This window comes from Hippocampus bargibanti, linkage group LG20 (genome assembly GCF_051943395.1).
Source record: "Hippocampus bargibanti isolate YZ-2025 linkage group LG20, ASM5194339v1, whole genome shotgun sequence".
In the NCBI taxonomy this organism is placed as follows: Eukaryota; Metazoa; Chordata; class Actinopteri; order Syngnathiformes; family Syngnathidae; genus Hippocampus; species Hippocampus bargibanti.
This window is the reverse complement of record NC_142753.1, coordinates 126,049-149,491: the sequence shown is the minus strand read 5'-3', so window position 1 is coordinate 149,491 and position 23,443 is coordinate 126,049. Positions and strand designations below refer to the sequence as shown.

The window sequence follows — 23,443 nt, the reverse complement described above, 5'->3', positions numbered from 1 at the left end:
AAAAAAGAGTACGACAGATGCAGTGTTTGCTTTAAGAATGCTGATAGAGAAGTACAGAGAAGGTCAGAAGGAATTGCATTGTGTCTTTGAAGATCTGGAGAAAGCGTACGACAGGGTGCCCAGAGAAGAGCTGTGGCATTGCATGAGGAAGTCTGGAGTGACGGAAAAGTATGTCAGAGCGATGCAAGACATGTATCATGACTGTAAGACAGTTGTGAGGTGTGCTGTTGGTGTGACGGAGGAATTCAAGTTGGAGGTGGGACTCCACCAGGGGTCAGCTCTGAGCCCCTTCTTGTTTGCTATGGTGATGGACAGGTTGACAGACGATGTTAGACAAGAATCTCCTTGGGCCGTAATGTTTGCAGATGACATTGTGATCTGTAGCGAGAACAGGGAACAGGTGGCGGAGAAACTTGAGGTGTGGAGATATGCCCTGGAAAGGAGAGTAATGAAGATCAGTCGCAGCAAGACGGAATATATGTGTGTGAATGAGAGGGATCCAAGTGCAAGAGTGATGCTACAGGGAGAAGAGATAAAGAAGGTGGAGGATTTTAAGTACTCGGGGTCAACTGTCCAGCGCAATGGAGAGTGTGGAAAAGAGATGAAGAAGCGTGTCCAGGCAGGCTGGAGCAGCTGGAGAAAAATGTCAGGTGTGATGTGTGATAGAAGGGTTTCAGCTAGGATGAAAGGAAAAGTGTATAAAACCGTGGTGAGACCAGCCGTGATGTTTGGACTGGAGACGGTGCCACTGAAGAAAAGACAGGAAGCAGAGCTGGAGGTAGCAGAGCTGAAGATGTTGAGGTTTTCTTTGGGAGTGACCAGGTTGGATAGGATCAGGAAGGAGTACATTAGAGGGACAACTCATATTAGAGGCTTTGCAGAGAAAGTCAGACTGAGATGGTTTGGACACGTCCACAGGAGAGAGAGTAACTATATCGGGAGAAGGATGCCGAGCCTTGAACTGCCAGACAGGAGACCGAGGGGAAGACCGAAGAGGAGGTTTATGGATGTGGTCATAGAGGACATGAAGGTAGCTTGTGTGCACCCCCACAAGCTCGGGAGCAGAATACTGGCAGAAAATGTCCAGCATGCTGTTCACCACGACACAAGTTGACGAGTCACAAACCTGCACACACCTGCACGTTCCTCTTCCTCCACTCTATCAGCTCCCAGCACGTACCCCTGCCAAAGCTCCCTCATTCAGGCCCCAGCTGTCACTGTCTCATCCTGCTGCCATGTACTCTATACCATCCATCATTGCAGCCAGATACCCTCACGACTAGATTGACGAGAGAAAATATTTGAAAATGTCATAACCAAATCTCCGCCCACTCCCGCATTTCTCACTGTCTCCCACATCTAACAAAAAACCCTCAAACTGGCTCTCTTTAACACCTGCTCACTCAACAACAACGCACTTGTCTTACTCAAATTAATGACTGGATTTATTTGAAATTAAATGCATGATAATAATGTAGTTATTATTATTTTTATGATTATTATTATTATTATTATTATGCTGGAGAATGAGGGAATGTAGCCACAAGGGGGCACAAGCCAGTGTCTTATTGTGCCGGTCCCAAGCCTGGATAAATACAGAGGGTTGTGTCAGGAAGGGCATCCGACATAAAGATTTTTGAGAAGTGAGAGGGTTGTAATTGGTGGAGACTTCAATGGACATGTTGGCGCAGGAAACAAAGATGATGAGGAGGTGATGGGCAGGTTTGGACTCCAGATGAGGAACGCTGAAGGACAGATGGTGGTTGACTTTGCTAAGAGAATGCAAATGGCTATTGTGAATACTTTCTTTCAGAAGAGACAGGAACATAGGGCGACCTATAAGAGTGGAGGCAGAAGTGCACAGGTAGACTACATTTTATGTCAACGGCGCCATCTAAAGGAAATCAGTGACTGCAAAGTAGTGGTCGGTGAGAGTGTAGCCAGACAGCATAGGTTGGTGGTGTGTAGGATGACGCTGGCAGTGAGGAAGATGAAGAAACCAAAGGCTGAAGTGAGGACAAAATGGTGGAAGTTGAAAAAGGAAGTGTTGCATGACATTTAGGAAGGAGGTAAGACAAGCACTGGGTGGGCAAGAGGTCCTTCCAGATGACTGGCAAACTGCAGCGAACATAATCAGAGACTCGGGTCGGAAAGTACTTGGTGTATCGAGTGGAAGAAAGGTAGATAAGGAGTGGGGAGGTGCAGCAGTGTATACAGAGAAAGAGGTTAGCAAAGAAGAAGTGGGACACTGAGAGGACGGACGAGAGTAGACAGCAGTACAAGGAGATGCAGCGCACGGTTAAAGTAAAGGTGGCAAACGCCAAACAAGAGGCCTATGATGACTTGTATGCTCGGCTGGACAGCAAGGAAGGTGAGACTGATCTTTACACACTGGCGAGACAGAGAGACAAAGATGGTAAGGACCTGCAGCAGGTTTGGATAATTAAGGATAGAGATGGCAATGTATTAACAGGTGCCAGTAGTGTGATGGCAAGATGGAAAGAGTACTTTGAAGAATTGATGAATGAGGAAAATGAGAAGGAACAAAGAGTAGAAGACGTGACTGTTGTGGACCGAGACGTAGCAAACATTAGCGAGGATGAAGTGAGGAGGGCGCTGAAGAGGATGAAGGGGGGAAAGGCACTCGGGCCTGATGATTTACCAATGGAGGTATGGAAGTGTCTTGGAGAGGTGGCGGTGGTGTTCCTGACTGGGTTATTCAACAAGATCTTAGATGGTGAACAGATGCCTGAAGAATGGAGACAAAGTGTACTCGTGCCCATTTTTAAGAACAAAGGAGATTTGCAGAGTTGTACTAACTACAGAGGAATAAAGTTGGTGAGCCATACAATGAAACTCTGGGAAAGAGTAGTTGAAGCTAGACGAAGAGCAGAAGTGAACATTTGTGAGCAGCAGTATGGCTTCGTGCCAAAAAAGAGTACGACAGATGCAGTGTTTGCTTTAAGAATGCTGATAGAGAAGTACAGAGAAGGTCAGAAGGAATTGCATTGTGTCTTTGAAGATCTGGAGAAAGCGTACGACAGGGTGCCCAGAGAAGAGCTGTGGCATTGCATGAGGAAGTCTGGAGTGACGGAAAAGTATGTCAGAGCGATGCAAGACATGTATCATGACTGTAAGACAGTTGTGAGGTGTGCTGTTGGTGTGACGGAGGAATTCAAGTTGGAGGTGGGACTCCACCAGGGGTCAGCTCTGAGCCCCTTCTTGTTTGCTATGGTGATGGACAGGTTGACAGACGATGTTAGACAAGAATCTCCTTGGGCCGTAATGTTTGCAGATGACATTGTGATCTGTAGCGAGAACAGGGAACAGGTGGCGGAGAAACTTGAGGTGTGGAGATATGCCCTGGAAAGGAGAGTAATGAAGATCAGTCGCAGCAAGACGGAATATATGTGTGTGAATGAGAGGGATCCAAGTGCAAGAGTGATGCTACAGGGAGAAGAGATAAAGAAGGTGGAGGATTTTAAGTACTCGGGGTCAACTGTCCAGCGCAATGGAGAGTGTGGAAAAGAGATGAAGAAGCGTGTCCAGGCAGGCTGGAGCAGCTGGAGAAAAATGTCAGGTGTGATGTGTGATAGAAGGGTTTCAGCTAGGATGAAAGGAAAAGTGTATAAAACCGTGGTGAGACCAGCCGTGATGTTTGGACTGGAGACGGTGCCACTGAAGAAAAGACAGGAAGCAGAGCTGGAGGTAGCAGAGCTGAAGATGTTGAGGTTTTCTTTGGGAGTGACCAGGTTGGATAGGATCAGGAAGGAGTACATTAGAGGGACAACTCATATTAGAGGCTTTGCAGAGAAAGTCAGACTGAGATGGTTTGGACACGTCCACAGGAGAGAGAGTAACTATATCGGGAGAAGGATGCCGAGCCTTGAACTGCCAGACAGGAGACCGAGGGGAAGACCGAAGAGGAGGTTTATGGATGTGGTCATAGAGGACATGAAGGTAGCTTGTGTGAGAGAAGAGGATGCAAAAAAACGGGATAGATGGAGGACATTGATTCGCTGTGGCGACCCCTGAAGGGAAAAGCCGAAAGGAAAAGAAGAGGATTATTATTATTATTATTATTATTATTATTATTATTATTATTATCATCGTCAATACTGGTAAAAGATGCACTGTTCCATTTTTCAAACAGTCAGCTATTTATATGATAGTGTTCCTCCACTTGCTTCTGTGAGACAGTGACCCACATTCCTTCAGCCTTGTCCACCAATGTGACTAAGATGTGGAAAAAGGCAGTTGGATGCGATGCTGACAGTAGATGAGAAAATAGCTAACTTCAATGTATTATTTATTGGCAATACCGAAACACACCTATTCTCTCCTGTGGTTTGTTTAGTGAAACCAACAATTCTACAAACCTTCGAGAGAATGTGTAAACTCACACAGAGAGGTTTGAACTGGCTGGCCAGAGGGATTAAAACTTAGCAGGGAGTTTACAACATCAATACACCTCGTTGTACTAAGTTCATCCCGTCTACTTGATATCTAATGTTAAGCAGATTGTTTACTTCCAGACAGTGTAGGTGTTCAAATACCTGACATGTTTCGGCGACTACTTCCGCCTTCGTCAGAGTGTCACGGATGTTGGTGTGACGCGCCATTTTCAGCTGGTGTTGCTATGAGGGCGTGACCTACCTGTCAGATCTGACAGGCAAGTCACGCCCCCCGCTGTGCGTTCGTCCCTCCAGGATACTGCTCCAGGTAGTAGAGAGCATGTAAGCTCCCTCATCCCTGTTGATGACGCTACATGAGGATAATGCGTCGGTCATAATGAGATGCGACACACGGAAGTGACGTATAGGGAGGCAGAGGGAAGTCGAGTGGTGCATTCAGGTACGCTCAGTTTGGTTGAGAACTGATTCTCAGTTGTAAACCAAGGCATACAAAAAAAAACACCATTTTTGGTCGAAAACTGAATTGGTTGAGAACCGAGACATTCATAAACCAAGGTTTGACTGTCTCTCTCATCTCATCTTCCGTAGCGCTTCTTCCTCGTTAGGGTCGCGGGGGTTGCTGGAGCCTATCTCAGCTGTCTTCGGGCATGAGGCGGGGGACACCCTGAATTGGTTGCCAGCCAGTAGACAGACTCCATTCAATAACTTCTGTTCATATTTGCTGTAGAGTGAAAACAAATTATTTCGGGGAAATGTGACAGGAGATCCTGTGGTCAGCTTTTGAGTGACGGCAGATTTTCTATGAGCGCAAATAGCCATTGACAGTTCACATTGTACTCTGAAGCCCTTTATAGTGCCGAAAGTAAGGTACGTTGATTGATAGGCAAATCCCTCTTCAAAGACGTAATTACCCCCACTGTGTAGACATACGCAAAATACAAAAGGTTGTCACATCAGGATCCTGTGAGTCTTTGATAAGCAAATAGGGCCGGCTAAATAAGAATGTACAACTGTCGATGACAAGGTTTCTTCAGCCGTCATCTGTACTTCTTTGAATGGGTCGGAGGTTTCGCTTCTTATCCAAGAAACTTCGTCAGCTAACTATTTTGTGAGTGCTCTCCTGATATGTTAGTTTTGGCTAGTTTTGGGATATATATATATTGGATTGGATTTGCCTTTATTAGTCTCGCAGTGGAGAAATTTACATTTCACAGCAGCAAAGTTATGAAAGAAATGAAAGTATAAAAGCAAAACTTAGGAGCTGCTGGAAAGGCAGCCACTCTCGCGGCGCCGTCTTGAAGTCAAAAGAACAAAAAAAAAACCTAAATAACAAATAACATGACAACACAAAGACACAGAGAGACATTCATTCTTAAGCACTTTCTGTACCCTCTTTGTTACATAAAGCAGTTCCAGATGAAAGAGGAGAGGATCAAAGCGTCTCTTCACCAGTGGATCAGGGACATCATGGTGGAATGTGCATGTCGACTACAAGCTAAATGTTGAAAGCAAACACGCAGCTGTAGCATCCATTGACGAAAAGAGATTGTCTCACATCTCCTGTCCCACATAAATCAGCTTCAATTCCATCCCGCGACAGTTCCATATACACGCATCGGCGCTCTGCGCTGACACTCCTTCTTTCTTATCGCGGGCTCCTCAAGCCATGTATCCATCCAGCCGCAGACTGTCCAACAGCACCGACCTTCCACTGAACAAAGCGGGGCTGTGAAGATGCTGCCCATTACAGATGCAAAAAAGCACAATGGCCCCTGTGGTGTCCAGCGATGACAGTCGAATGGCTCCGACATTCCTCCCTTTCAAAAACAGTACTGGCATATCCATGCTGCCGAAAAGGCGCAACCGCTCAGCACAGTCTCCTCCTTGATGAATGTCGTGGTCAAAAATGCTGAAAAACAATCCGGATCCGTTCCACACGACGCACAACAACACAAAGTGACAAAAGAAAACACAAAAACAATACAAAAACAACAAAAAAAGCAAGGCTCATTAGAGCCTACTCGGGCGCCATCTTGGACTCCTTGAATATATATATATATATATATATATACTTCTATTGTCCTGCCTGATTATGGGGTCTATGAGTGGCCTGATGGCCCCATTTGCTCTGGTATCACCTCATCAGCATAACTAAGACTATGTTACCTAAGAAGTCTGTTGTACTAACGATCCAAATTAAACCTCGCCCCATCATGGCGATTTAGTGATGGGTTTTGCTGTTTTATGCGAATAGCTTCTTTTACTCCCCTTTCAAACCATCTATTTTCTTTCGCAAACATTTTAACCTCATTGTCGTCACATGAGTGGTTGCTAGCTTTTAGGTGCATATGTATTGCAGATTAAGGCCCACTAGTATTATTCCTGCGATGTTGATAAAGTCTTTTTTTTTTTGAGAATTTGTTTAGTCTCCCCAATGTATTGCTCTTTTCATTTTTACAATGTATTGAATACACTAAATGACATAACTGTGTATTTAACCTGTTTGAAAAGGAACTTCATATTTTTTCAAAGAAGTTAATCTAAGTGACACAAAAGAGAGACCAAATAAAATGTAACATATCAAGTTATTGAATGAAAACATTGTCCCTCTCTTTCAGTTGTCCTATGGGTCCAGTTCTCCAGCTCTGTCCAATCGCCAACGCTTTCCGACTTTCTTCCGCACTCATCCGTCTGCCACACTGCACAACCCCACTCGAGTTCAACTCTTCCAGAAGTGGAAATGGACCAAGATTGCTACCATTCAGCAGACAACAGAAGTTTTTACATCAGTAAGTTAAAAAAAAAAAAAAAATCCTTTTTTTCACCATGTTGTGGAGATTCCACTGGAAATAAAATAAAATGATGTGTTGAATTTCCTCCATTGTATTTCATCAAGTGATAAAATAAAATCATCTGTATCCAAATACATTTTTAAACTGTTTCATGCACCCTGTAACCTGATAAGGTGTCTACTTTAATGATTAAGCAGATCTGTTGAAGTCTACCAAAAAATGTATCTGATTCAGATGATTTTATCAAGCGGCACAAAATGAAATGGAATACATTCAACACACCATTTTTTTCCGGTCTATCTGTTAGCTGTCCATTTGTATTACTTTCCAAATGCATCAAAGGCGCAAGATAGAAGCTCACCTCCCTAACGGGTTTGAATTCAAAGAGCAAAATGTGGAGCCCATCAGGGACTAGGAACTATTATGAATCATTGTACTCCAATGAATGCCTTGGGACCCATTCGTGCAGATGTTGTCAATTAGATTCGGTGAATATAATACATTCAAAGAAAAACCCAGACTGATCACTTATAGTATTTCAGTAGAATGGCTGGATGTAAGGTCAAAGATAGCAGTTACTTGTGGATTTCTTTTTTATATATGATATTTCATCACAATTCATTTTATATGCTGTGTATATACAATATAATAATACATGGCATTTCTAAGCGCCTTTCAAAACTCTCAAGGTCACTTTACAGTCGCAGGATCCGCTTTTCTGTGGGTGAGCAGCGGCAGCCACACGCGCCAGTGTTCACTCAACCCGGAAGTAACTCAAAATAGATAGAAAGCTAGCTAGCTAATAGGCAGGTAATAGCCAGCGATCCATTTAGCTAGCTAGCTCGACAGCTAATATATAGCGAGCAAAATAGCCAGCTAGCCAGATCAATATCATATACATAGCAAATACACAACAATAAATATGTCTGTGTAAGCTCTCAGTCGTACAGGAGTGGTCCCTCGATGAAAAGGTTTCTTCAGCCGTCATCTGTACTTTTTGAAGGTGTCGGGCATTTCGCTTCTTATCCAAGATGCTTCTTCAGCGAACTAAAGTCTTACTGGTAGGATCGGCCCTATATACAGTAAAGTCTCGTTATATCGATATCGGATATATCGATAGTCCCGGTTATATCGATACTACTTCTATGCACGCACGGAGAAAATTACATGCAAACAGGGTCGGATATATCGATAGTCCCGGTTATATCGATATTTTTTCGGACTCCCTTGAATATCGATATAACGAGACTTTACTGTATATATATATCCCTAATGTCCAGACATGGCGGCGCCGGACACTGCTATCATAGGTCCCTACTCTCCCTCCGGTATCACCTCATCAGCATTACGAATGTTGCCTAACCTATGTTGCCTAAGTAGGCTATTGTACGAACGATCCAAATTGAACCTCACCCCTCCATATCGGTTTAATGAAGGACTTAGCTTTTTTATGAAAATTGCTTCTTTTACTCCCCTTTCAAAGCATCTATGTTCTTTTGCTAAGATTTTAACCTCATTGTCATCAAATGAATGGTTGCTAGCTTTTAGGTGCAAATGTACTGCCGATTGAGGCCCACTAGTATTATCCCTGCCATGTTGATAAAGTCTTTTTTTGAGAATTTGTTTAGTCTCCCCAATGTACTGCTCTTTACAATCTTCATTCTTACAATGTATGGATGCACTAATTTTTGCCTTAACGTGTTTATCGGTTTGAAATAAGTGGGAATTTTATGTTGCCAAAGGACTCTTTGTAATTTTTCAGAAACTCCTGCAATGTAAGGTACTGCTACTCCTCTCCTTCTTGTTTCATCAGAATTTTTGGTTTCAGATATCAGAATCAGAATCAGAATACCTTTATTCGTCCCGCAATGGGGAAATTTGCAGTCCACAGCAGCAATTGAAAAGGGATGGGGTAGGGGTGGGGGTGAAAGGATGGAAAACAAGATATTCTAAGCATAACAAAATACGAATGTCAACTGTATACTGTGCAGATGTAAATGTGCAAACCCGTTCTATAAACAAGACTGTACATAGTGCAGAATCAAGAAATGCATTTAGATATATTGCAACAACCCATATTTACAAGTGTCCAGTTTTTTGTTTTTTTCACATGTGATCATTGGGAATTGTGAAGCCTGACAGCAGTCGGTAGGAACGAGCGGCAGTACCTCTCCTTCTTGCAGCGCGGGTGTAATAGTCTCTGGCTAAAGGAGCTACCCAGAGCTGTCAGGATGGGCAGGAGGGGGTGGGAGGGGCTGTCCGTCATAGCTTTTAGTTTAGCTAGCGTCCGTCTGTTGTCCACCTCCTCTAGAGAGTCCAGCGAGCAGCCCACGACAGAACTGGCCCGCTTGACAAAGCGCTCCATTCTTTTCCTGTCCCGTGTGGTGATGCTGCCTGACCAGCAGACAATGCCATAGTGGATTGCTGATGCCACCACAGAGTCATAGAAGGTCTTTAGGAGTGACCCCTGAACTCCAAAAGACCTCAGTTTCCTGAGGAGGAAGAGGCGACTCTGTCCCTTTTTGATTAGGGCATTCCCTATTCCCTATTCTTTCTTTCTGGCATTTGTTAAACGACCACTGAGGGTAACCACAGTTAGTGAGTGCTCTCCTGTTATGTTTCATATGTATCAGGCCAGTGGTTAGTCAGGAATGTAGGAACAATCGGTGGGACTGCAGGGAGTGGTCCTCTGCTCCCCCCAACCTGAGAGTAGGGACCTATGCAGTGAACAGTGTCCGGCGCCACCATGTTTGGACATTAGGGATATATATATATATATATATATATATATAGGGCCGATCCTACCAGTAAGACTTTAGTTCGCTGAAGAAGCATCTTGGATAAGAAGCGAAACGTCCGACACCTTCAAAAAGTACAGATGACGGCTGAAGAAACCTTTTCATCGATAACAATAAATAATACATTTTATTTGTAAGCGCCTATCCAATCTCTCAAGGTCACTTTACAGTCACAGGATAAGTTTTTCTTTGTGTGAGCAGCGGCAGCCACACGCGTCAGTGTTCACTCAGCCCGGAAGCAACTCTGAATAGATAGAAAGCTAGCTAGCTAATAGACGGCTAATAGCTAGCGATCCATTTACTTAGCTAAATAGATAGCTAATACATAGTGAGCTAAATAGCCAGCTAGATAGATAGATAGCAAATACATAACAATAATAAATAATACATTTTATTTATAAGAGCCTTTCAAAACGCTGAAGGTCACTTTACAGTCACAGCATATTTTTTTTAAGCCACGTGCGCCAGTGTTCACTCAACCCAGAAGTAACTCAAATAGCTAGAAAGCTAGCTAGCTAGCTAATAGGTCGCAAAAAAACACACTGTCTTGAGTGTCACTGGAGAAAGAATGGTAAGCATCACATCAGTATCAGTGGTGGGCCGTCAGGGCCTGCAGGGCCTTCTCGGCTGGCCTAAAAATATCTGAATCACAGACTAGTGTTAAAATATAGTTTGTCCATGAATATTTAGTAAATAATTCCAAATTTTCTTTTATCTTCCTTTCATTATTTTCCCTTGTTGTGCTGCTTTCAGGTGTGTGTTTTCATATTTAAGCATTTAACTAATCAGCTTTCAGCCATAATTTGTTCCCAGGGTGAGAAAACTATCTGGACACCTTCACAATACGTTCTGCAGGCTCTAGAGCATAAACATTAATGGCCATGAAACTGTTGCTTGAACCAATCACATTTCGAGTTGGCAAGGCTTGCTCTAAGTCGCTGGCAACGTCAGTTTCGCAAACTATGATTGGCTCATCACGAGCCAATCATAGTATCACTAGCCGCGAGGTGATAAGAGCATACTGGCCAGAACTAGCACACTGTATCTGTAGCAAGATGCATAAACAACTATATTGTTGTGTCGATTTAATAGCGGTTTTGTCAACCCACAATGGCTAAAGGAGAAGAAGAAAATGATTTGGTTGCAGATATACTATGAAAGCCATTTTATTTTCAAGACTGACTTTTCAAGAATAGAAGGACATCATTAAGGTTGGACAACACTGAAGCTCGCAAAAATAGCAAATGAAATTGTAATTTTATGAGGTTATCATGAATCCACACGTCCATAGTCAAAATTTGAACAGTTTAATGACAGTGATACCTCGGTTTACGAATCCCTTGGCTTACGAAGTTTTCGGTTCACATTTATGAAAGTTTTACCTTGGCATACAAACTATTTTTCGGGATACACACGGAGATGCCACAATGAGTGATGTGTCGTTCGAGCCCGTTCTCCTAACAAGAAAATGGTGATCGACTGTTTTGTCCTCTATTCCCCACCCCCCAGTCTTCCGTTAAAGCCACGCGATTGGTCAAGAACGCAGCAGTGAGGGGCTGGGGGTTACAGACAGCGAGAGAGTGAGGCCGTTCTCCCAAAAACAAAATGGCGTCTTTGGGTAAAGCCACGTGATTGGTCAAGAACGCAGCAGGGGGGGGGGGTTAAACAATAAAGAGACAGGCAGACGACAGAGAGTGAGTGAGAAAACACACACTGAAGGGAGGTGACAGAGCTTGAAACAAAAAACAAAAGTGAAATGGTGAGAAAATTGATGGAAAACAATGAAATTTGGACTAGTTTCAACAAGTTCAAAAGCAGAGTGTAGACTGCAAGGTTAAAATCTCCCATCAATCAGGCTCCACAAGTAACCCGCACAAGCCATCTGTACACTTGATGCAAATAGCTATCAAACCAGCTAAACAGAACACAATTGATGAGGAAATAGATACAATGATCACAGAGAAAGCACCTCCAAGGGATCGTTCCTCAAGATGGTGTAAGAAGAAGGCTGTGTTCCTCATAATGATGATGAAACCGGCCACTCCATTGCATCAAACCAAGAAAATGGCCGCCGGCTTGTTTTGATCCTCTATTCCCGCACAAGCCATCTGTACACTTGATGCAAAAAGCTATCAAACCAGCTAAACAGAACACAATTGATGAGGAGCAAGGTGAAATTCGAAAGAAAGAAGAAGGCTACATTTCTCATCAAGTGTTTAATGCTGATGAAATCGGTCACTCCATTCCATCAAGCCATCAATGACCATCACAAAGGTCAATAAAATGACTTTATTATCCAGCACAATTTATTTCTTTAATTATAATACCATAGCATATTTATTATACATAAAATAAGGTGTATTTTGTGTACTTTTAAGGCTTAGAAAATTAGAAAGTAGAAAATTATGTTTTATGGGAACGGATTATTCTCATTTTAATGATTTCCTATGGAAAATACTTTTTTGGGATAGACACTTTTCGCCTGACACACTGTCTGGGAACCAATTAAGTTCGTAAGCCAAGGTATCACTGTCTATATTTTTTGTGACAGTTTGAGGCTGACTTTGAAAAGGGCAGTTGATTCTCTTTTCCCCTTTTCACACTAATCTTTTGTCTGCTCTATTTCTATGACGGCGAGTGGCTCCTCACTTTTTGTTGCGTCTCAGCCTTGAATGTCACTTGCCCTTCTTCCCCCACCCACTAGTATGAGCTTTGTAAACAAGAGCCTCATCTCGATGTGACACTTTTATTTAACGCGGCGGTATCTTGGATTATTCCCTTTTCTTTTTGTGAGCTTCCTTTCATTAAATTCTGTCCGTCCGCCCCCGCCCTACACCGATCCTCCCCACTGCCCCCTGTGTGCTTCCCAGACTCTGGATGATCTGGAAGAGAGGGTGAAGGAGGCTGGGATTGAAATCAGCGTTCGTCAGAGTTTCCTCACCGACCCCGCTGTGGCAGTCAAAAACCTGAAGGTGAGTGAAATTGCGTCTTCCTCCTACGTAAAGTACACGGAGATCTTTTATCAGTGGTCCCGCTTCACCACATCCTGTGGCTTGGTCAGCGTGTCAATTGCAGACATTTGAAAGGACAACCGACGCCTTCGGACAAGTAGTGTGCATCATTTGTAAAATCACTTCAAATGACTTCTACTGAGCGTGTTTTACAAAGGTTCCACCGCATATACAGTAAAGTCTCGTTATATCGATATTCAAGGGAGTCCGAAAAAATATCGATATAACCGGGACTATCGATATATCCGACCCTGTTTGCATGTAATTTTCTCTGTGCGTGCATAGAAATAGCATTGATATAACCGGGACTATTGATATATCCGATATCGATATAACGAGACTTTACTGTAGCTATATTTTACGTTTTAAGACTTGCACTGAATATTCAGGAAGTCTTGTTTTTGAGTTGATAACAATGCCTGACGTGACGTCTGGAACGCCCCTGACCGAGAAAGTGACACACAATGCGGAATCCGGAAGGACTTCTTTAATTAATTGCAAACATTTATGCTTTTGTCTTCAGAACTATTTGAATCATATTCATAAGTGGATGAGTAACAAGAAAGCATCTTTTCCCAATCTGAAGCCATTGTTTTGATTGTAGAGCAAGGCAAGACGTCCTGGCGTGACGTCACGAACAAGGTTGGCGGGACCTTCTGAAACTGAAACTTTCTGAGGTCATTTTGAAGTAGTTTTTGAGACACTTGAAGTCATTTTGATTGGTGTTTTGCATTTGACTAACAATATCAGCCTGCGCGTTTTGAGTATTTTAGATGCTATGACACGTTTTTCTGATGTCAGTTAGGAAACAAAAAAATGGTGTCGGTTGTCCTTTAAGTAAATGATGGTCGAGTTCCAATTAGTTTTAATTACCATTGATTTAAATCACCATATATTCCATACTATTAAGCACGGCTAAAATAATTCAAATATCTCAAAAGCTGACAAGTGTACTTTATAATCCGATGTGCCTTATATGTGGATCAATATTTGATATCTTGAAGGTAGTACAGTGATATCCCGGTTCTCGACCATAATCCGTTCCAGAACCCTGTTCAAAAAGCGGTTTGTTCGAACACCGAAACCATTTTTCCCATTACAAATAATGTAAATTGTTTTTATCCGTTCGAACATCCTGAATGTTTACCTTTTTAGAACAGTATTTTATACATTATTTTATGCATGCCTTTCCAGGGCATATTTCTACATCTCTAGTTTCTCCGCCACCTGTTCCCCGTTCTCGCTACAGATCACAATGTCATCTGCAAACATCATGGTCCAAGGAGATTCTTGTCTAACATCGTCTGTCAGCCTTTCCATCACCATAGCAAACAAGTCGGGGCTCAGAGCTTGAATTCCTCCGTCACACCGACAGCACACCTCACAACTGTCTTACAGTCATGATCCATGTCTTGCACCGCTCTGACATACTTTTCTGTCACTCCAGACTTCCTCATGCAATGCCACAGCTCTTCTCTGGGCACCCTGTCATACGCTTTCTCCAGATCTACAAAGACACAATGCAATTCCTTCTGACCTTCTCTGTACTTCTCTATCAGCATTCTTAAAACAAACACTGCATCTGCCGTACTCTTTTTTTTTGGCATGAAGCCATACTGCTGCTCACAAATGTTCACTTCTGCTCTTAGTCTAGCTTCAACTACTCTTTCCCAGAGTTTCATTGTATGGCTCATCAACTTTATTCCTCTGTAATTAGTACAACTCTGCACATCTCCTTTGTTCTTAAAAATGGGCACGAGTACACTTCGTCTCCATTCTTCAGGCATCTGTTCACCATCTAAGATCTTGTTGAATAACCCAGTCAGGAACACCACCGCCACCTCTCCAAGACACTTCCATACCTCGATTGGTAAATCATTAGGCCCGAGTGCCTTTCCCCCCTTCATCCTCTTCAGCGCCCTCCTCACTTCATCCTTGCTAATGCTTGCTACGTCTTGGTCCACAACAGTCACGTCTTCTACTCTTTGTTCCTTCTGATTTTCCTCATTCATCAATCCTTCAAAGTACTCTTTCCATCTTGCCATCACACTACTGGCACTTGTTAATACATTGCCATCTCTAGTCTTAATCACCCGAACCTGCTGCAGCGAATGCTGCTGCATTTAAATGTACTGTTGTTAAAGCTCAATATACAGTAAACAGCACTACATTGTATTGTATTCCCTTTAGTGTAGCGCCATCTCGTGGATGCACAACGGCACCATAACCACTATTGTAGCTTTTATTCCATGCACCTATAAGAAAAACAGTTTTAAAATAGGCCATTCATAGTTCGAAGCACCTTTAGTGTGGATAATATAGTACAGTATACTATAGAGCAGTGGTGTCAAAGTCATTCTTTGCCGCGGGCCACATTGTAGTTATGGTTTCCTCTCGAGGGCCGTTATGAATTTGGGGAAGCCAGTAGAATGGTTAATCCCCCTCTACGTATTACATATAGAGCGTACAACAAATTAATGAATAGCTAGTTTCCAAATCTGAAGTCAAGAATAATGACTGTTACTGTGGTTTATATCCAAAAATATGAAATTTTGGTTAGGATTTTAGCTAGCATCATGGAATTTCACCAGTTTGATTTGCTTTCGCGGGCCAAAAAAAATGATGTAGCGGGCCGGATTTGGCCCCCCGGCCTTTACTTTGACACCTGTGCTGTAGAGACTCCATTCAATTACTTCCTTTCATATTTGCTGTAGAGTTTAGACCAAAGGTGTAAAACTCATTTTTTTGCCGCATTGCCGTTACGGTTTCCTCTCGGGGGACACTATGAATTTGGGGAAGCCATTAGAATGTTTCATCCCCTCCACATATTTCATATAGAGTGCACAACAAATTAATGAATAGTATAAATAATAATAATAATCTCGCTAGGTATCTGTTGGGTATCGATTGGCTAGATAGCTAGCTTTCTATCTATTTGAGTTACTTCTGGGTTGAGTGAATGCTGGCACATGTGGCTGCCGCTGCTCACCTACAGAAAAACTGATCCTGTGACTGTAGAGTCTAGAGTCACTTTCAAAACTTGAGAGTTTTGAAAGTCGCTTAGAAAATAAATGGATTATTATTATTATTATGTAGTATTTTTTGTTTCCTTTCATAACTATGCTGCTGTGTTGCTTCCGGGTAGAGTTATTATTATTATTATTATTATTATTATTATTATTATTCTTTTCCTTTTGGCTTTTCCCCTCAGGGGTCGCCACAGCAAATCAGTGTCCTCCATCTTTAGAGGTTTGATCCGCATGTAATAATAATAATACATTTTGGTTGGACTTTGATGAAGTCATACAGAACATTCCGAGAAGTGAGAGGGTTGTCATTGGTGGAGACTTCAATGGACATGTTGGCGCAGGAAACAAAGATGATGAGGAGGTGATGGGCAGGTTTGGACTCCAGATGAAGGACAGATGGTGGTTGACTTTGCTTAGAGGATGCAAATGGCTATTGTGAATACTTTCTTTCAGAAGAGACAGGAACATAGGGCGACCTATAAGAGTAGAGGCAGAAGTACACAGGTAGACTACATTTTATGTCAACGGCGCCATCTAAAGGAAATCAGTGACTGCAAAGTAGTGGTTGGTGAGAGTGTAGCCAGACAGCATAGGTTGGTGGTGTGTAGGATGACGCTGGCAGTGAGGAAGATGAAGAAACCAAAGGCTGAAGTGAGGACAAAATGGTGGAAGTTGAAAAAGGAAGAGTGTTGCATGACATTTAGGAAGGAGGTAAGACAAGCACTGGGTGGGCAAGAGGTCCTTCCAGATGACTGGCAAACTACAGCGAACGTAATCAGAGACGCAGGTCGGAAAGTACTTGGTGTATCGAGTGGAAGAAAGGTAGATAAGGAGACTTGGTGGTGGAATGGGGAGGTGCAGGAGTGTACACAGAGAAAGAGTTTAGCAAAGAAGAAGTGGGACACTGAGAGGACGGACGAGAGTAGACAGCAGTACAAGGAGATGCAGCGCACGGTTAAAGTAAAGGTGGCAACGGCCAAACAAGAGGCCTATGATGACTTGTATGCTCGGCTGGACAGCAAGGAAGGTGAGACTGATCTTTACAGGCTGGCGAGACAGAGAGACAAAGATGGTAAGGACCTGCAGCAGGTTCGGGTGATTAAGGATTGAGATGGCAATGTGTTAACAAGTGCCAGTAGTGTGATGGCAAGATGGAAAGAGTACTTTGAAGAATTGATGAATGAGGAAAATGAGAAGGAACAAAGAGTAGAAGACGTGACTGTTGTGGACCAAGACGTAGCAAACATTAGCAAGGATGAAGTGAGGAGGGCGCTGAAGAGGATGAAGGGGGGAAAGGCACTTGGAAGAGAGGAGGTTTATAGAAGTGGTCAAAGAGGACATGAAGGTAGCTGGTGTGAGAGAAGAGGATGCACAAAACCGGGATAGATGGAGGACATTGATTCGCTGTGGCGACCCCTGAGGGGAAAAGCCGAAAGGAAAAGAATAATAATAATAATAATAATAATAATAATAATAATAATAATAATAATAATAATAATAATAACTCTACCCGGAAGCAACACAGCAGCATAGTTATGAAAGGAAGATGAAAGGAAACAAAAAAAAAACTACATCATAATAATAATAATAATCCATTTATTTTCTAAGCGACTTTCAAAACTCTCAAGTTTTGAAAGTGACTCTAGACTCTACAGTCACAGGATCAGTTTTTCTGTGGGTGAGCAGCGGCAGCCACATGTGCCAGCATTCACTCAACCCAGAAGTAACTCAAATAGATAGAAAGCTAGCTATCTAGCCAATCGATAGCCAACAGATATCTAGCGAGATAGCCAGCCAGCTAGATAATGAATAGATAGCCAGCCAGATAGCCATAAATAACAAATATGACAACACAAAGACACAGAGTCATTCATTCTTCAACACTTGCTGTACCCTCTTTGTGACATGAAGCGTTCCCCTCTTTATGCCAATAAGGAAAAGAAGCAATAGGAACAGGGTCGGATGAACATGTGTATCTGAAAAGTAGCCCAATACCGCAATCAGTGGCACACCGTCAAGGCCTGCAAAGCCGATACTATTTCTATGAACTCAAGGAGAAAATTACATGCTCGCAGGATCGGATACATCGATAGTCCGCTTATATCGATATTTTTTCCCACTCCCGAGAATATCGATATAACGAGACTTTACTGTATTTTACTTTTATGGCTGGCTCTCTTAGTCAAAAAGGTTCCCAACCCCTGCTCTAGCCTCTTTTTTCGTTGATGCTTGTTAGGTTTTCAGTCTTGGGTTTAGCAGGTCAAATTTCCATCCTGTAGGCAAAGTCCCAATGCGATACTCCTGATACAAATTTTCAGAAGGACATTTTTCGCAGACCCTCTTTCGAAATGCGAAGAGTTTTAACACAATAATCACATCGCTCATTTTTGTTAAATGTTTCTAACCCCAAAGTCTACTTACTCTTTAGAATAAACAGTTATACATTGGCTTACAAACTTAATTGGTTCCCAGACAGAGTGTGGAAGGCGAAAAGTGTGTATCCCAAAAAATAATTTCCCATAAGAAACCATTAAAATGAGAATAATCCGTTCCCAGGTCCCCATAAAACATAATTTTCTACTTTCTAATTTTCTAAGCCTTAAAAATACACAAAATACACCTTATTGTATGTATAATAAATATGCTATGGTATTATAATGAAAGAAATAAATTGTACTGGATAATAAAGTCATTTTATTTACCATTGTGATGGTCATTGATGGAATGGAGTGGCCGCTTTCATCAGCATTAAACACTTGATGAGGAACGTAGGAACCTTCTTCTTTCACCATCTTGAAGAATGATCCCTTGTCGGTGCTTTCTTTGTGATAATTTTATCCAGTTCTTCATTAATTGTGGTCTGTTGAGTTGGGTTCATTGCTTTTTGCATCAAGTTTACAGATGGCTTGTGCGGGTTGTTTGTGGAGCCTGATTGATGGGATATTTTAACCTTGCAGTCTGCACTCTGCCTTTGAATCAAAGTTGAAACTCTCTCACTGTCGTCTGCCTGTCTCTTTAATACTTGTACCGAAGACTGGGGGCGGGGAATAGAGGACAAAAACAGTCGGCTGTCATTTTGTTGTTAGAAGAATCGGCTCGTTCGCGAACGACACATCACTCATTGAGGCAGCTCCGTGTACGAAAAAAGTTCGTATGCCAAGGTAAAATTTTCATAAATGTAACGTTCGTAAACCGAAAAGTTCATAAGCCAAGGGGTTTGTAAACCAAGGTATCACTGTACCTTCAAGTGATGACCAAGATAATTAAACAGAAAATTGAGAAATAATGTGGTCATTTCTTGGAGGTTTTAGTCAAAAACAACAAACAACAAATTTACATTCATGTCACATGATGATTTAGGCCCTCAAAATGACCTGCCACCATTTTTTAACCGCAAACGACTGTTTCTTAGCGCCCGGTGTTGTACTGCACCTCTCTCAGAGTCCAAAAATAATGTTTTCCGGCACGTATAGCCTGTCTCAGTCTGCTGGCATCGCCGCGGCAATGATAAGAACACCAGGTTGCGATCAGTCAATCCGCAGCCTCTATGCAGCCTGTGGAGGTGGAGCCAGCGTATTTTTGTTGTTGTTAGCTGAACCTCCCTGTTGTGTGTGATTGCTGAAAGCAAATATTGACTCTGGCTGATGAACGTGATGGAAGTACGCAGCCCCTTGTTTCATATGTGGGCTATTTTTAGACACGGATGTCTTTTTTTTTTTTCCAGCAACACGGCAACTCACTTTGTTTCACGGGCATGAATAATTCATGCCATTTGGGATCATTATCATTTTAACAGCAGTTTGGGGGAAAATAAATGTTGTATTCCAATTGGCTCTGCCCAACTGCACAAAGCAAGGTTCACCCTTTCCTTCACCGTGTACCTTAATAACATGAGAAGCTTGTAGTAACCGCCGGACAAGTTGCGTCCATAATTTGTAACATCACTTCAAATGACTTCTACTGAGCGTATTTTACAAAGATTTTTTTCGGACCAAAATTTGGGATTTTTATGCCTCGGTTTACAACCAAAAATCTCTTCTTGACTCAACTGAGCGCACCTGAATACACCACTGGACTCCCATCTGCTTCCTTGGATTGGATTGGATGTACCTTTATTCGGTGCAGTGGAGAAATTTACATTTCACAGCAGCAAAGTTAAGAAAGGAGGAGAAAAGGAAAGAAAGAAGTAGAAAAACAAAATACAGGAGCTGCTGGAAAGGCAGCCACTCTCGCGGCGCCATATTGTAGTCAAAAGAACCAAAAAAAAAAACTAAATAAAACAAATATCAATTTATTTATTTATTTATCTATTTAGAAATGCAACATTGAATCAATGGGATGCTTATTTTGTTTTCTTTCTTTCTTTCTTTCTTTCTTTCTTTCTTTCTTTCTTTCTTTCTTTCTTTCTTTCTTTCTTTCTTTCTTTCTTTCTTTCTTTCTTTCTTTCTTTCTTTCTATGTTAAAAGTGCAACATTGACTCACTGTGTGGTGCTAATTTTTGTGTCGTATTTATTCATGTGTATTAATGTATGTATTTATTTTTTGTTTTTATTTGTTTATTTATTTGTTTGTTTGGGTTTTTTATTTATTTAGTTAGTTATTTGTGGCCTATTTATTTGTTTGTTATTTTGTTTGTCGATGTATGTATACAATACAATACGGTATGATACGATACAATACAATACAATACACATTGATTTATATATTTTTCTATTTGCTTGTTTATTTATTTGTCTATTTACTTGTCTGTTTATTTATTTATATATTCATGTATTTGTTTGTTTGTTTATGTGTTGGTTTAATCAACAGTTGGTTGCTGCAATTTCCATATGAGGCTGTTGACTGAAAGAAAAAGACTCTACTGAACTAAATGGATGTCCCGCTCCCACTACCCCCACTTCCCTTTTTTTGTCCTCCACCTGTCATTTCTTGGCTTGCTGTCATTTCTTGGCAGTGTACACACACACACGCGCGCGCACACGCACACACACACGCACACACACACACACACACACCCTTAAAAGTGACCTTGCCACAAATGCCGGCCTAGATTTAATGTTCGGGATTAATGAAATATTGGAATGGAAGCCACGGAAACAGCACGATTCTCGGTCTACCTACCGCTGTGTTGGTGGCTCCACATCCACACTGTGTGACGTCCTTTTCATGTCCGGCCGTGTGGGTGACTGTTTTTTCCTTTCTCTCCCTCTGAAGCGTCAGGATGCCAGAATCATTGTTGGCCTCTTCTATGAGACTGAAGCCAGGAAAGTCTTTTGTGAGGTAATTCATTCTTTTGTTCTTTTTCTTATTCAATACCTTTGAATTTATTGAGCATTAGTTTGCCATTCAAACGAAAATTCATGTTTTAAAGCACGGGTGTCAAATAAAGCATGGGTGCCGAATAAAATAATGCGGCGGGCCTCATTTGACCCTCGGGCCTTGACTTTGACCCCAGTGTTTTAAAGGTTCATTGTGGTTTTTCCTCATGGCTGACCAATACAGGCTAATCTTTGTTTATTTTAAGGATTTTTTTTATGGTTCAATGATCAATTTTTATACTGCCGGGTCCAAAACACACATGTCAAACTTGTTTCACCTCGCATGTTTAGTCAATATTCTTTTAAAAACCTCCCGTGCAACCCAAAAAAAAAATGGGATCATCAGTTGCTTAATATTCATGTCATACTTATTACATTCAATATCGTGTAACCGGCCCACTCAAATGCTGGATTGGGTAAAAGTAACCGAGTCTCCTCGATATCCGTGGTGAGCTACAAAGTAGGTTTAGAAAATATCACTTTTTTACTGGACATGTTTAACACAAAAGTAGTTGATTTTTCACTATTTTTTATTGAAGCTTTTAGTCAGTAGATATAACCCGACATCAGAATATTATGTCAAACATCCATAAAACGTAATGGTATTCTGAAATGATATATTCAAGTACCTTATCGCTGTTTGACATTTGGAGCAATAAAAAAGAAAAAGGAACCGCACACGATATAAATTGTCCCCTCACGTGTAAATTGTCATTATCTCAAAACTCCTCCAAGGTTCTAAGTGAGAACTGCTAACATTAAAATACATATTTTGTTTGAATATAAATGTCCTCTTTCTATTCTGTACGGTTGGTGGTGGGAGACTAATGACAGTGTGGATTCCCCCCCCCCCCCACTGCCGCAGGTATACAAGGAGAAGTTGTACGGCAAGAAATATGTGTGGTTCCTCATCGGCTGGTACGCAGACAACTGGTTTAAAATCAACGACCCGTCTATCAACTGCACAGTGGAGCAAATGACGGAAGCCGTCGAAGGTCACGTGACCACCGAGATTGTCATGCTCAACCCAGAGACCGTACGGGGAGCTTCCAACTTGGTAAGGCTTGACTCGACGATGCTCGGCAGGATGAATGGAATTAAGACCGCTAACATTTTGGTTTCAATGTCTTAAAAAAATATTTGGAAAGCGTCACAACATATGTACTGTATACTGTATCAATCATTTGCAATTCATATTAGCAATGTCTGAAATAACGCCTGTCCGGATGCCCGCGGCGTGCAACTTTTACGTCTGGCGTAGAACTTACAGAACGTCTCCGCCCGGGTGGCCGTCAACTTTTTCGAGAAAAAAAAAAAACAAAGATCTTTTTTCAAATCAAACAGTTGCTTTATTCCGATTCCGAAATCTTTTGTTCGGTTTGGAAATTTCAGAATTTCGGCTCGTTTGGCAATTTGCATACTCGGCAGCCAATCAGAAGCCTGCATCGAATAACTTTGTGCTTCCGCGCACATTACCAAATCAGGAACGATCCAAATTGACTTCACTCCACCATGGTGATTTAGTGACAGGTTTTGCTGTTGTATGAAAATAGCTTCTTTTCAAACCATCTATTTTCTATCGCTAAGATTTTAACCTCATTGTCGTCAAATGAGTGGTTGCTAGCTTTTAGGTGCATGTGTACTGCAGATTGAGGCCCACTGGTATTATCCATGCAATGTTTATAAAGAGACACAGACACAAACATTTCTGACGCTACAAAACATGAACGTACATTAAAAGCATTGTGGAAAGAGGAGTTCACGTGGCTTGTAGCAGACGATGCAACGCAAACATTGCATTGTGCAACATGCGGAACAGTGTATGGACAACTGGAGCAAAATCATCAGCAAGGGATATTTACCATCAATTAAGCAAGGGAGCATTTGTGCTCGGTACATCAATTACTTAATTTGAAAGTGTTGTTCTGTTATATATTCTGATTATCAATCCTTAATACATGGGTTTTTTTTTTGCGATTAGTCGTCTTATTGTGTTTGAAGTTGTGAAAAACGGGGCAGGCAACCTTATGGCTTTTCAGAGTTGTCTGCCCTGGTGTCCAGTGACTTTTTGTCATCTTTT

At 41.9% G+C, this 23,443-nt stretch overlaps 1 protein-coding gene across 1 annotated transcript in view; it reads left to right on the top strand.

The window, feature by feature from the left end:
* The window catches only part of gabbr1b (gamma-aminobutyric acid type B receptor subunit 1b), a 235,593-nt gene that overhangs the window by 109,385 nt on the left and 102,765 nt on the right, over positions 1-23,443 (top strand). The window contains exons 9-12 of the mRNA XM_089023383.1: positions 7,034-7,204; positions 12,876-12,977; positions 21,260-21,325; positions 22,229-22,420. Of these exons, the coding sequence (XP_088879509.1) occupies positions 7,034-7,204; positions 12,876-12,977; positions 21,260-21,325; positions 22,229-22,420 (531 nt within the window). The remainder of the gene's footprint in view (positions 1-7,033; positions 7,205-12,875; positions 12,978-21,259; positions 21,326-22,228; positions 22,421-23,443) is intronic.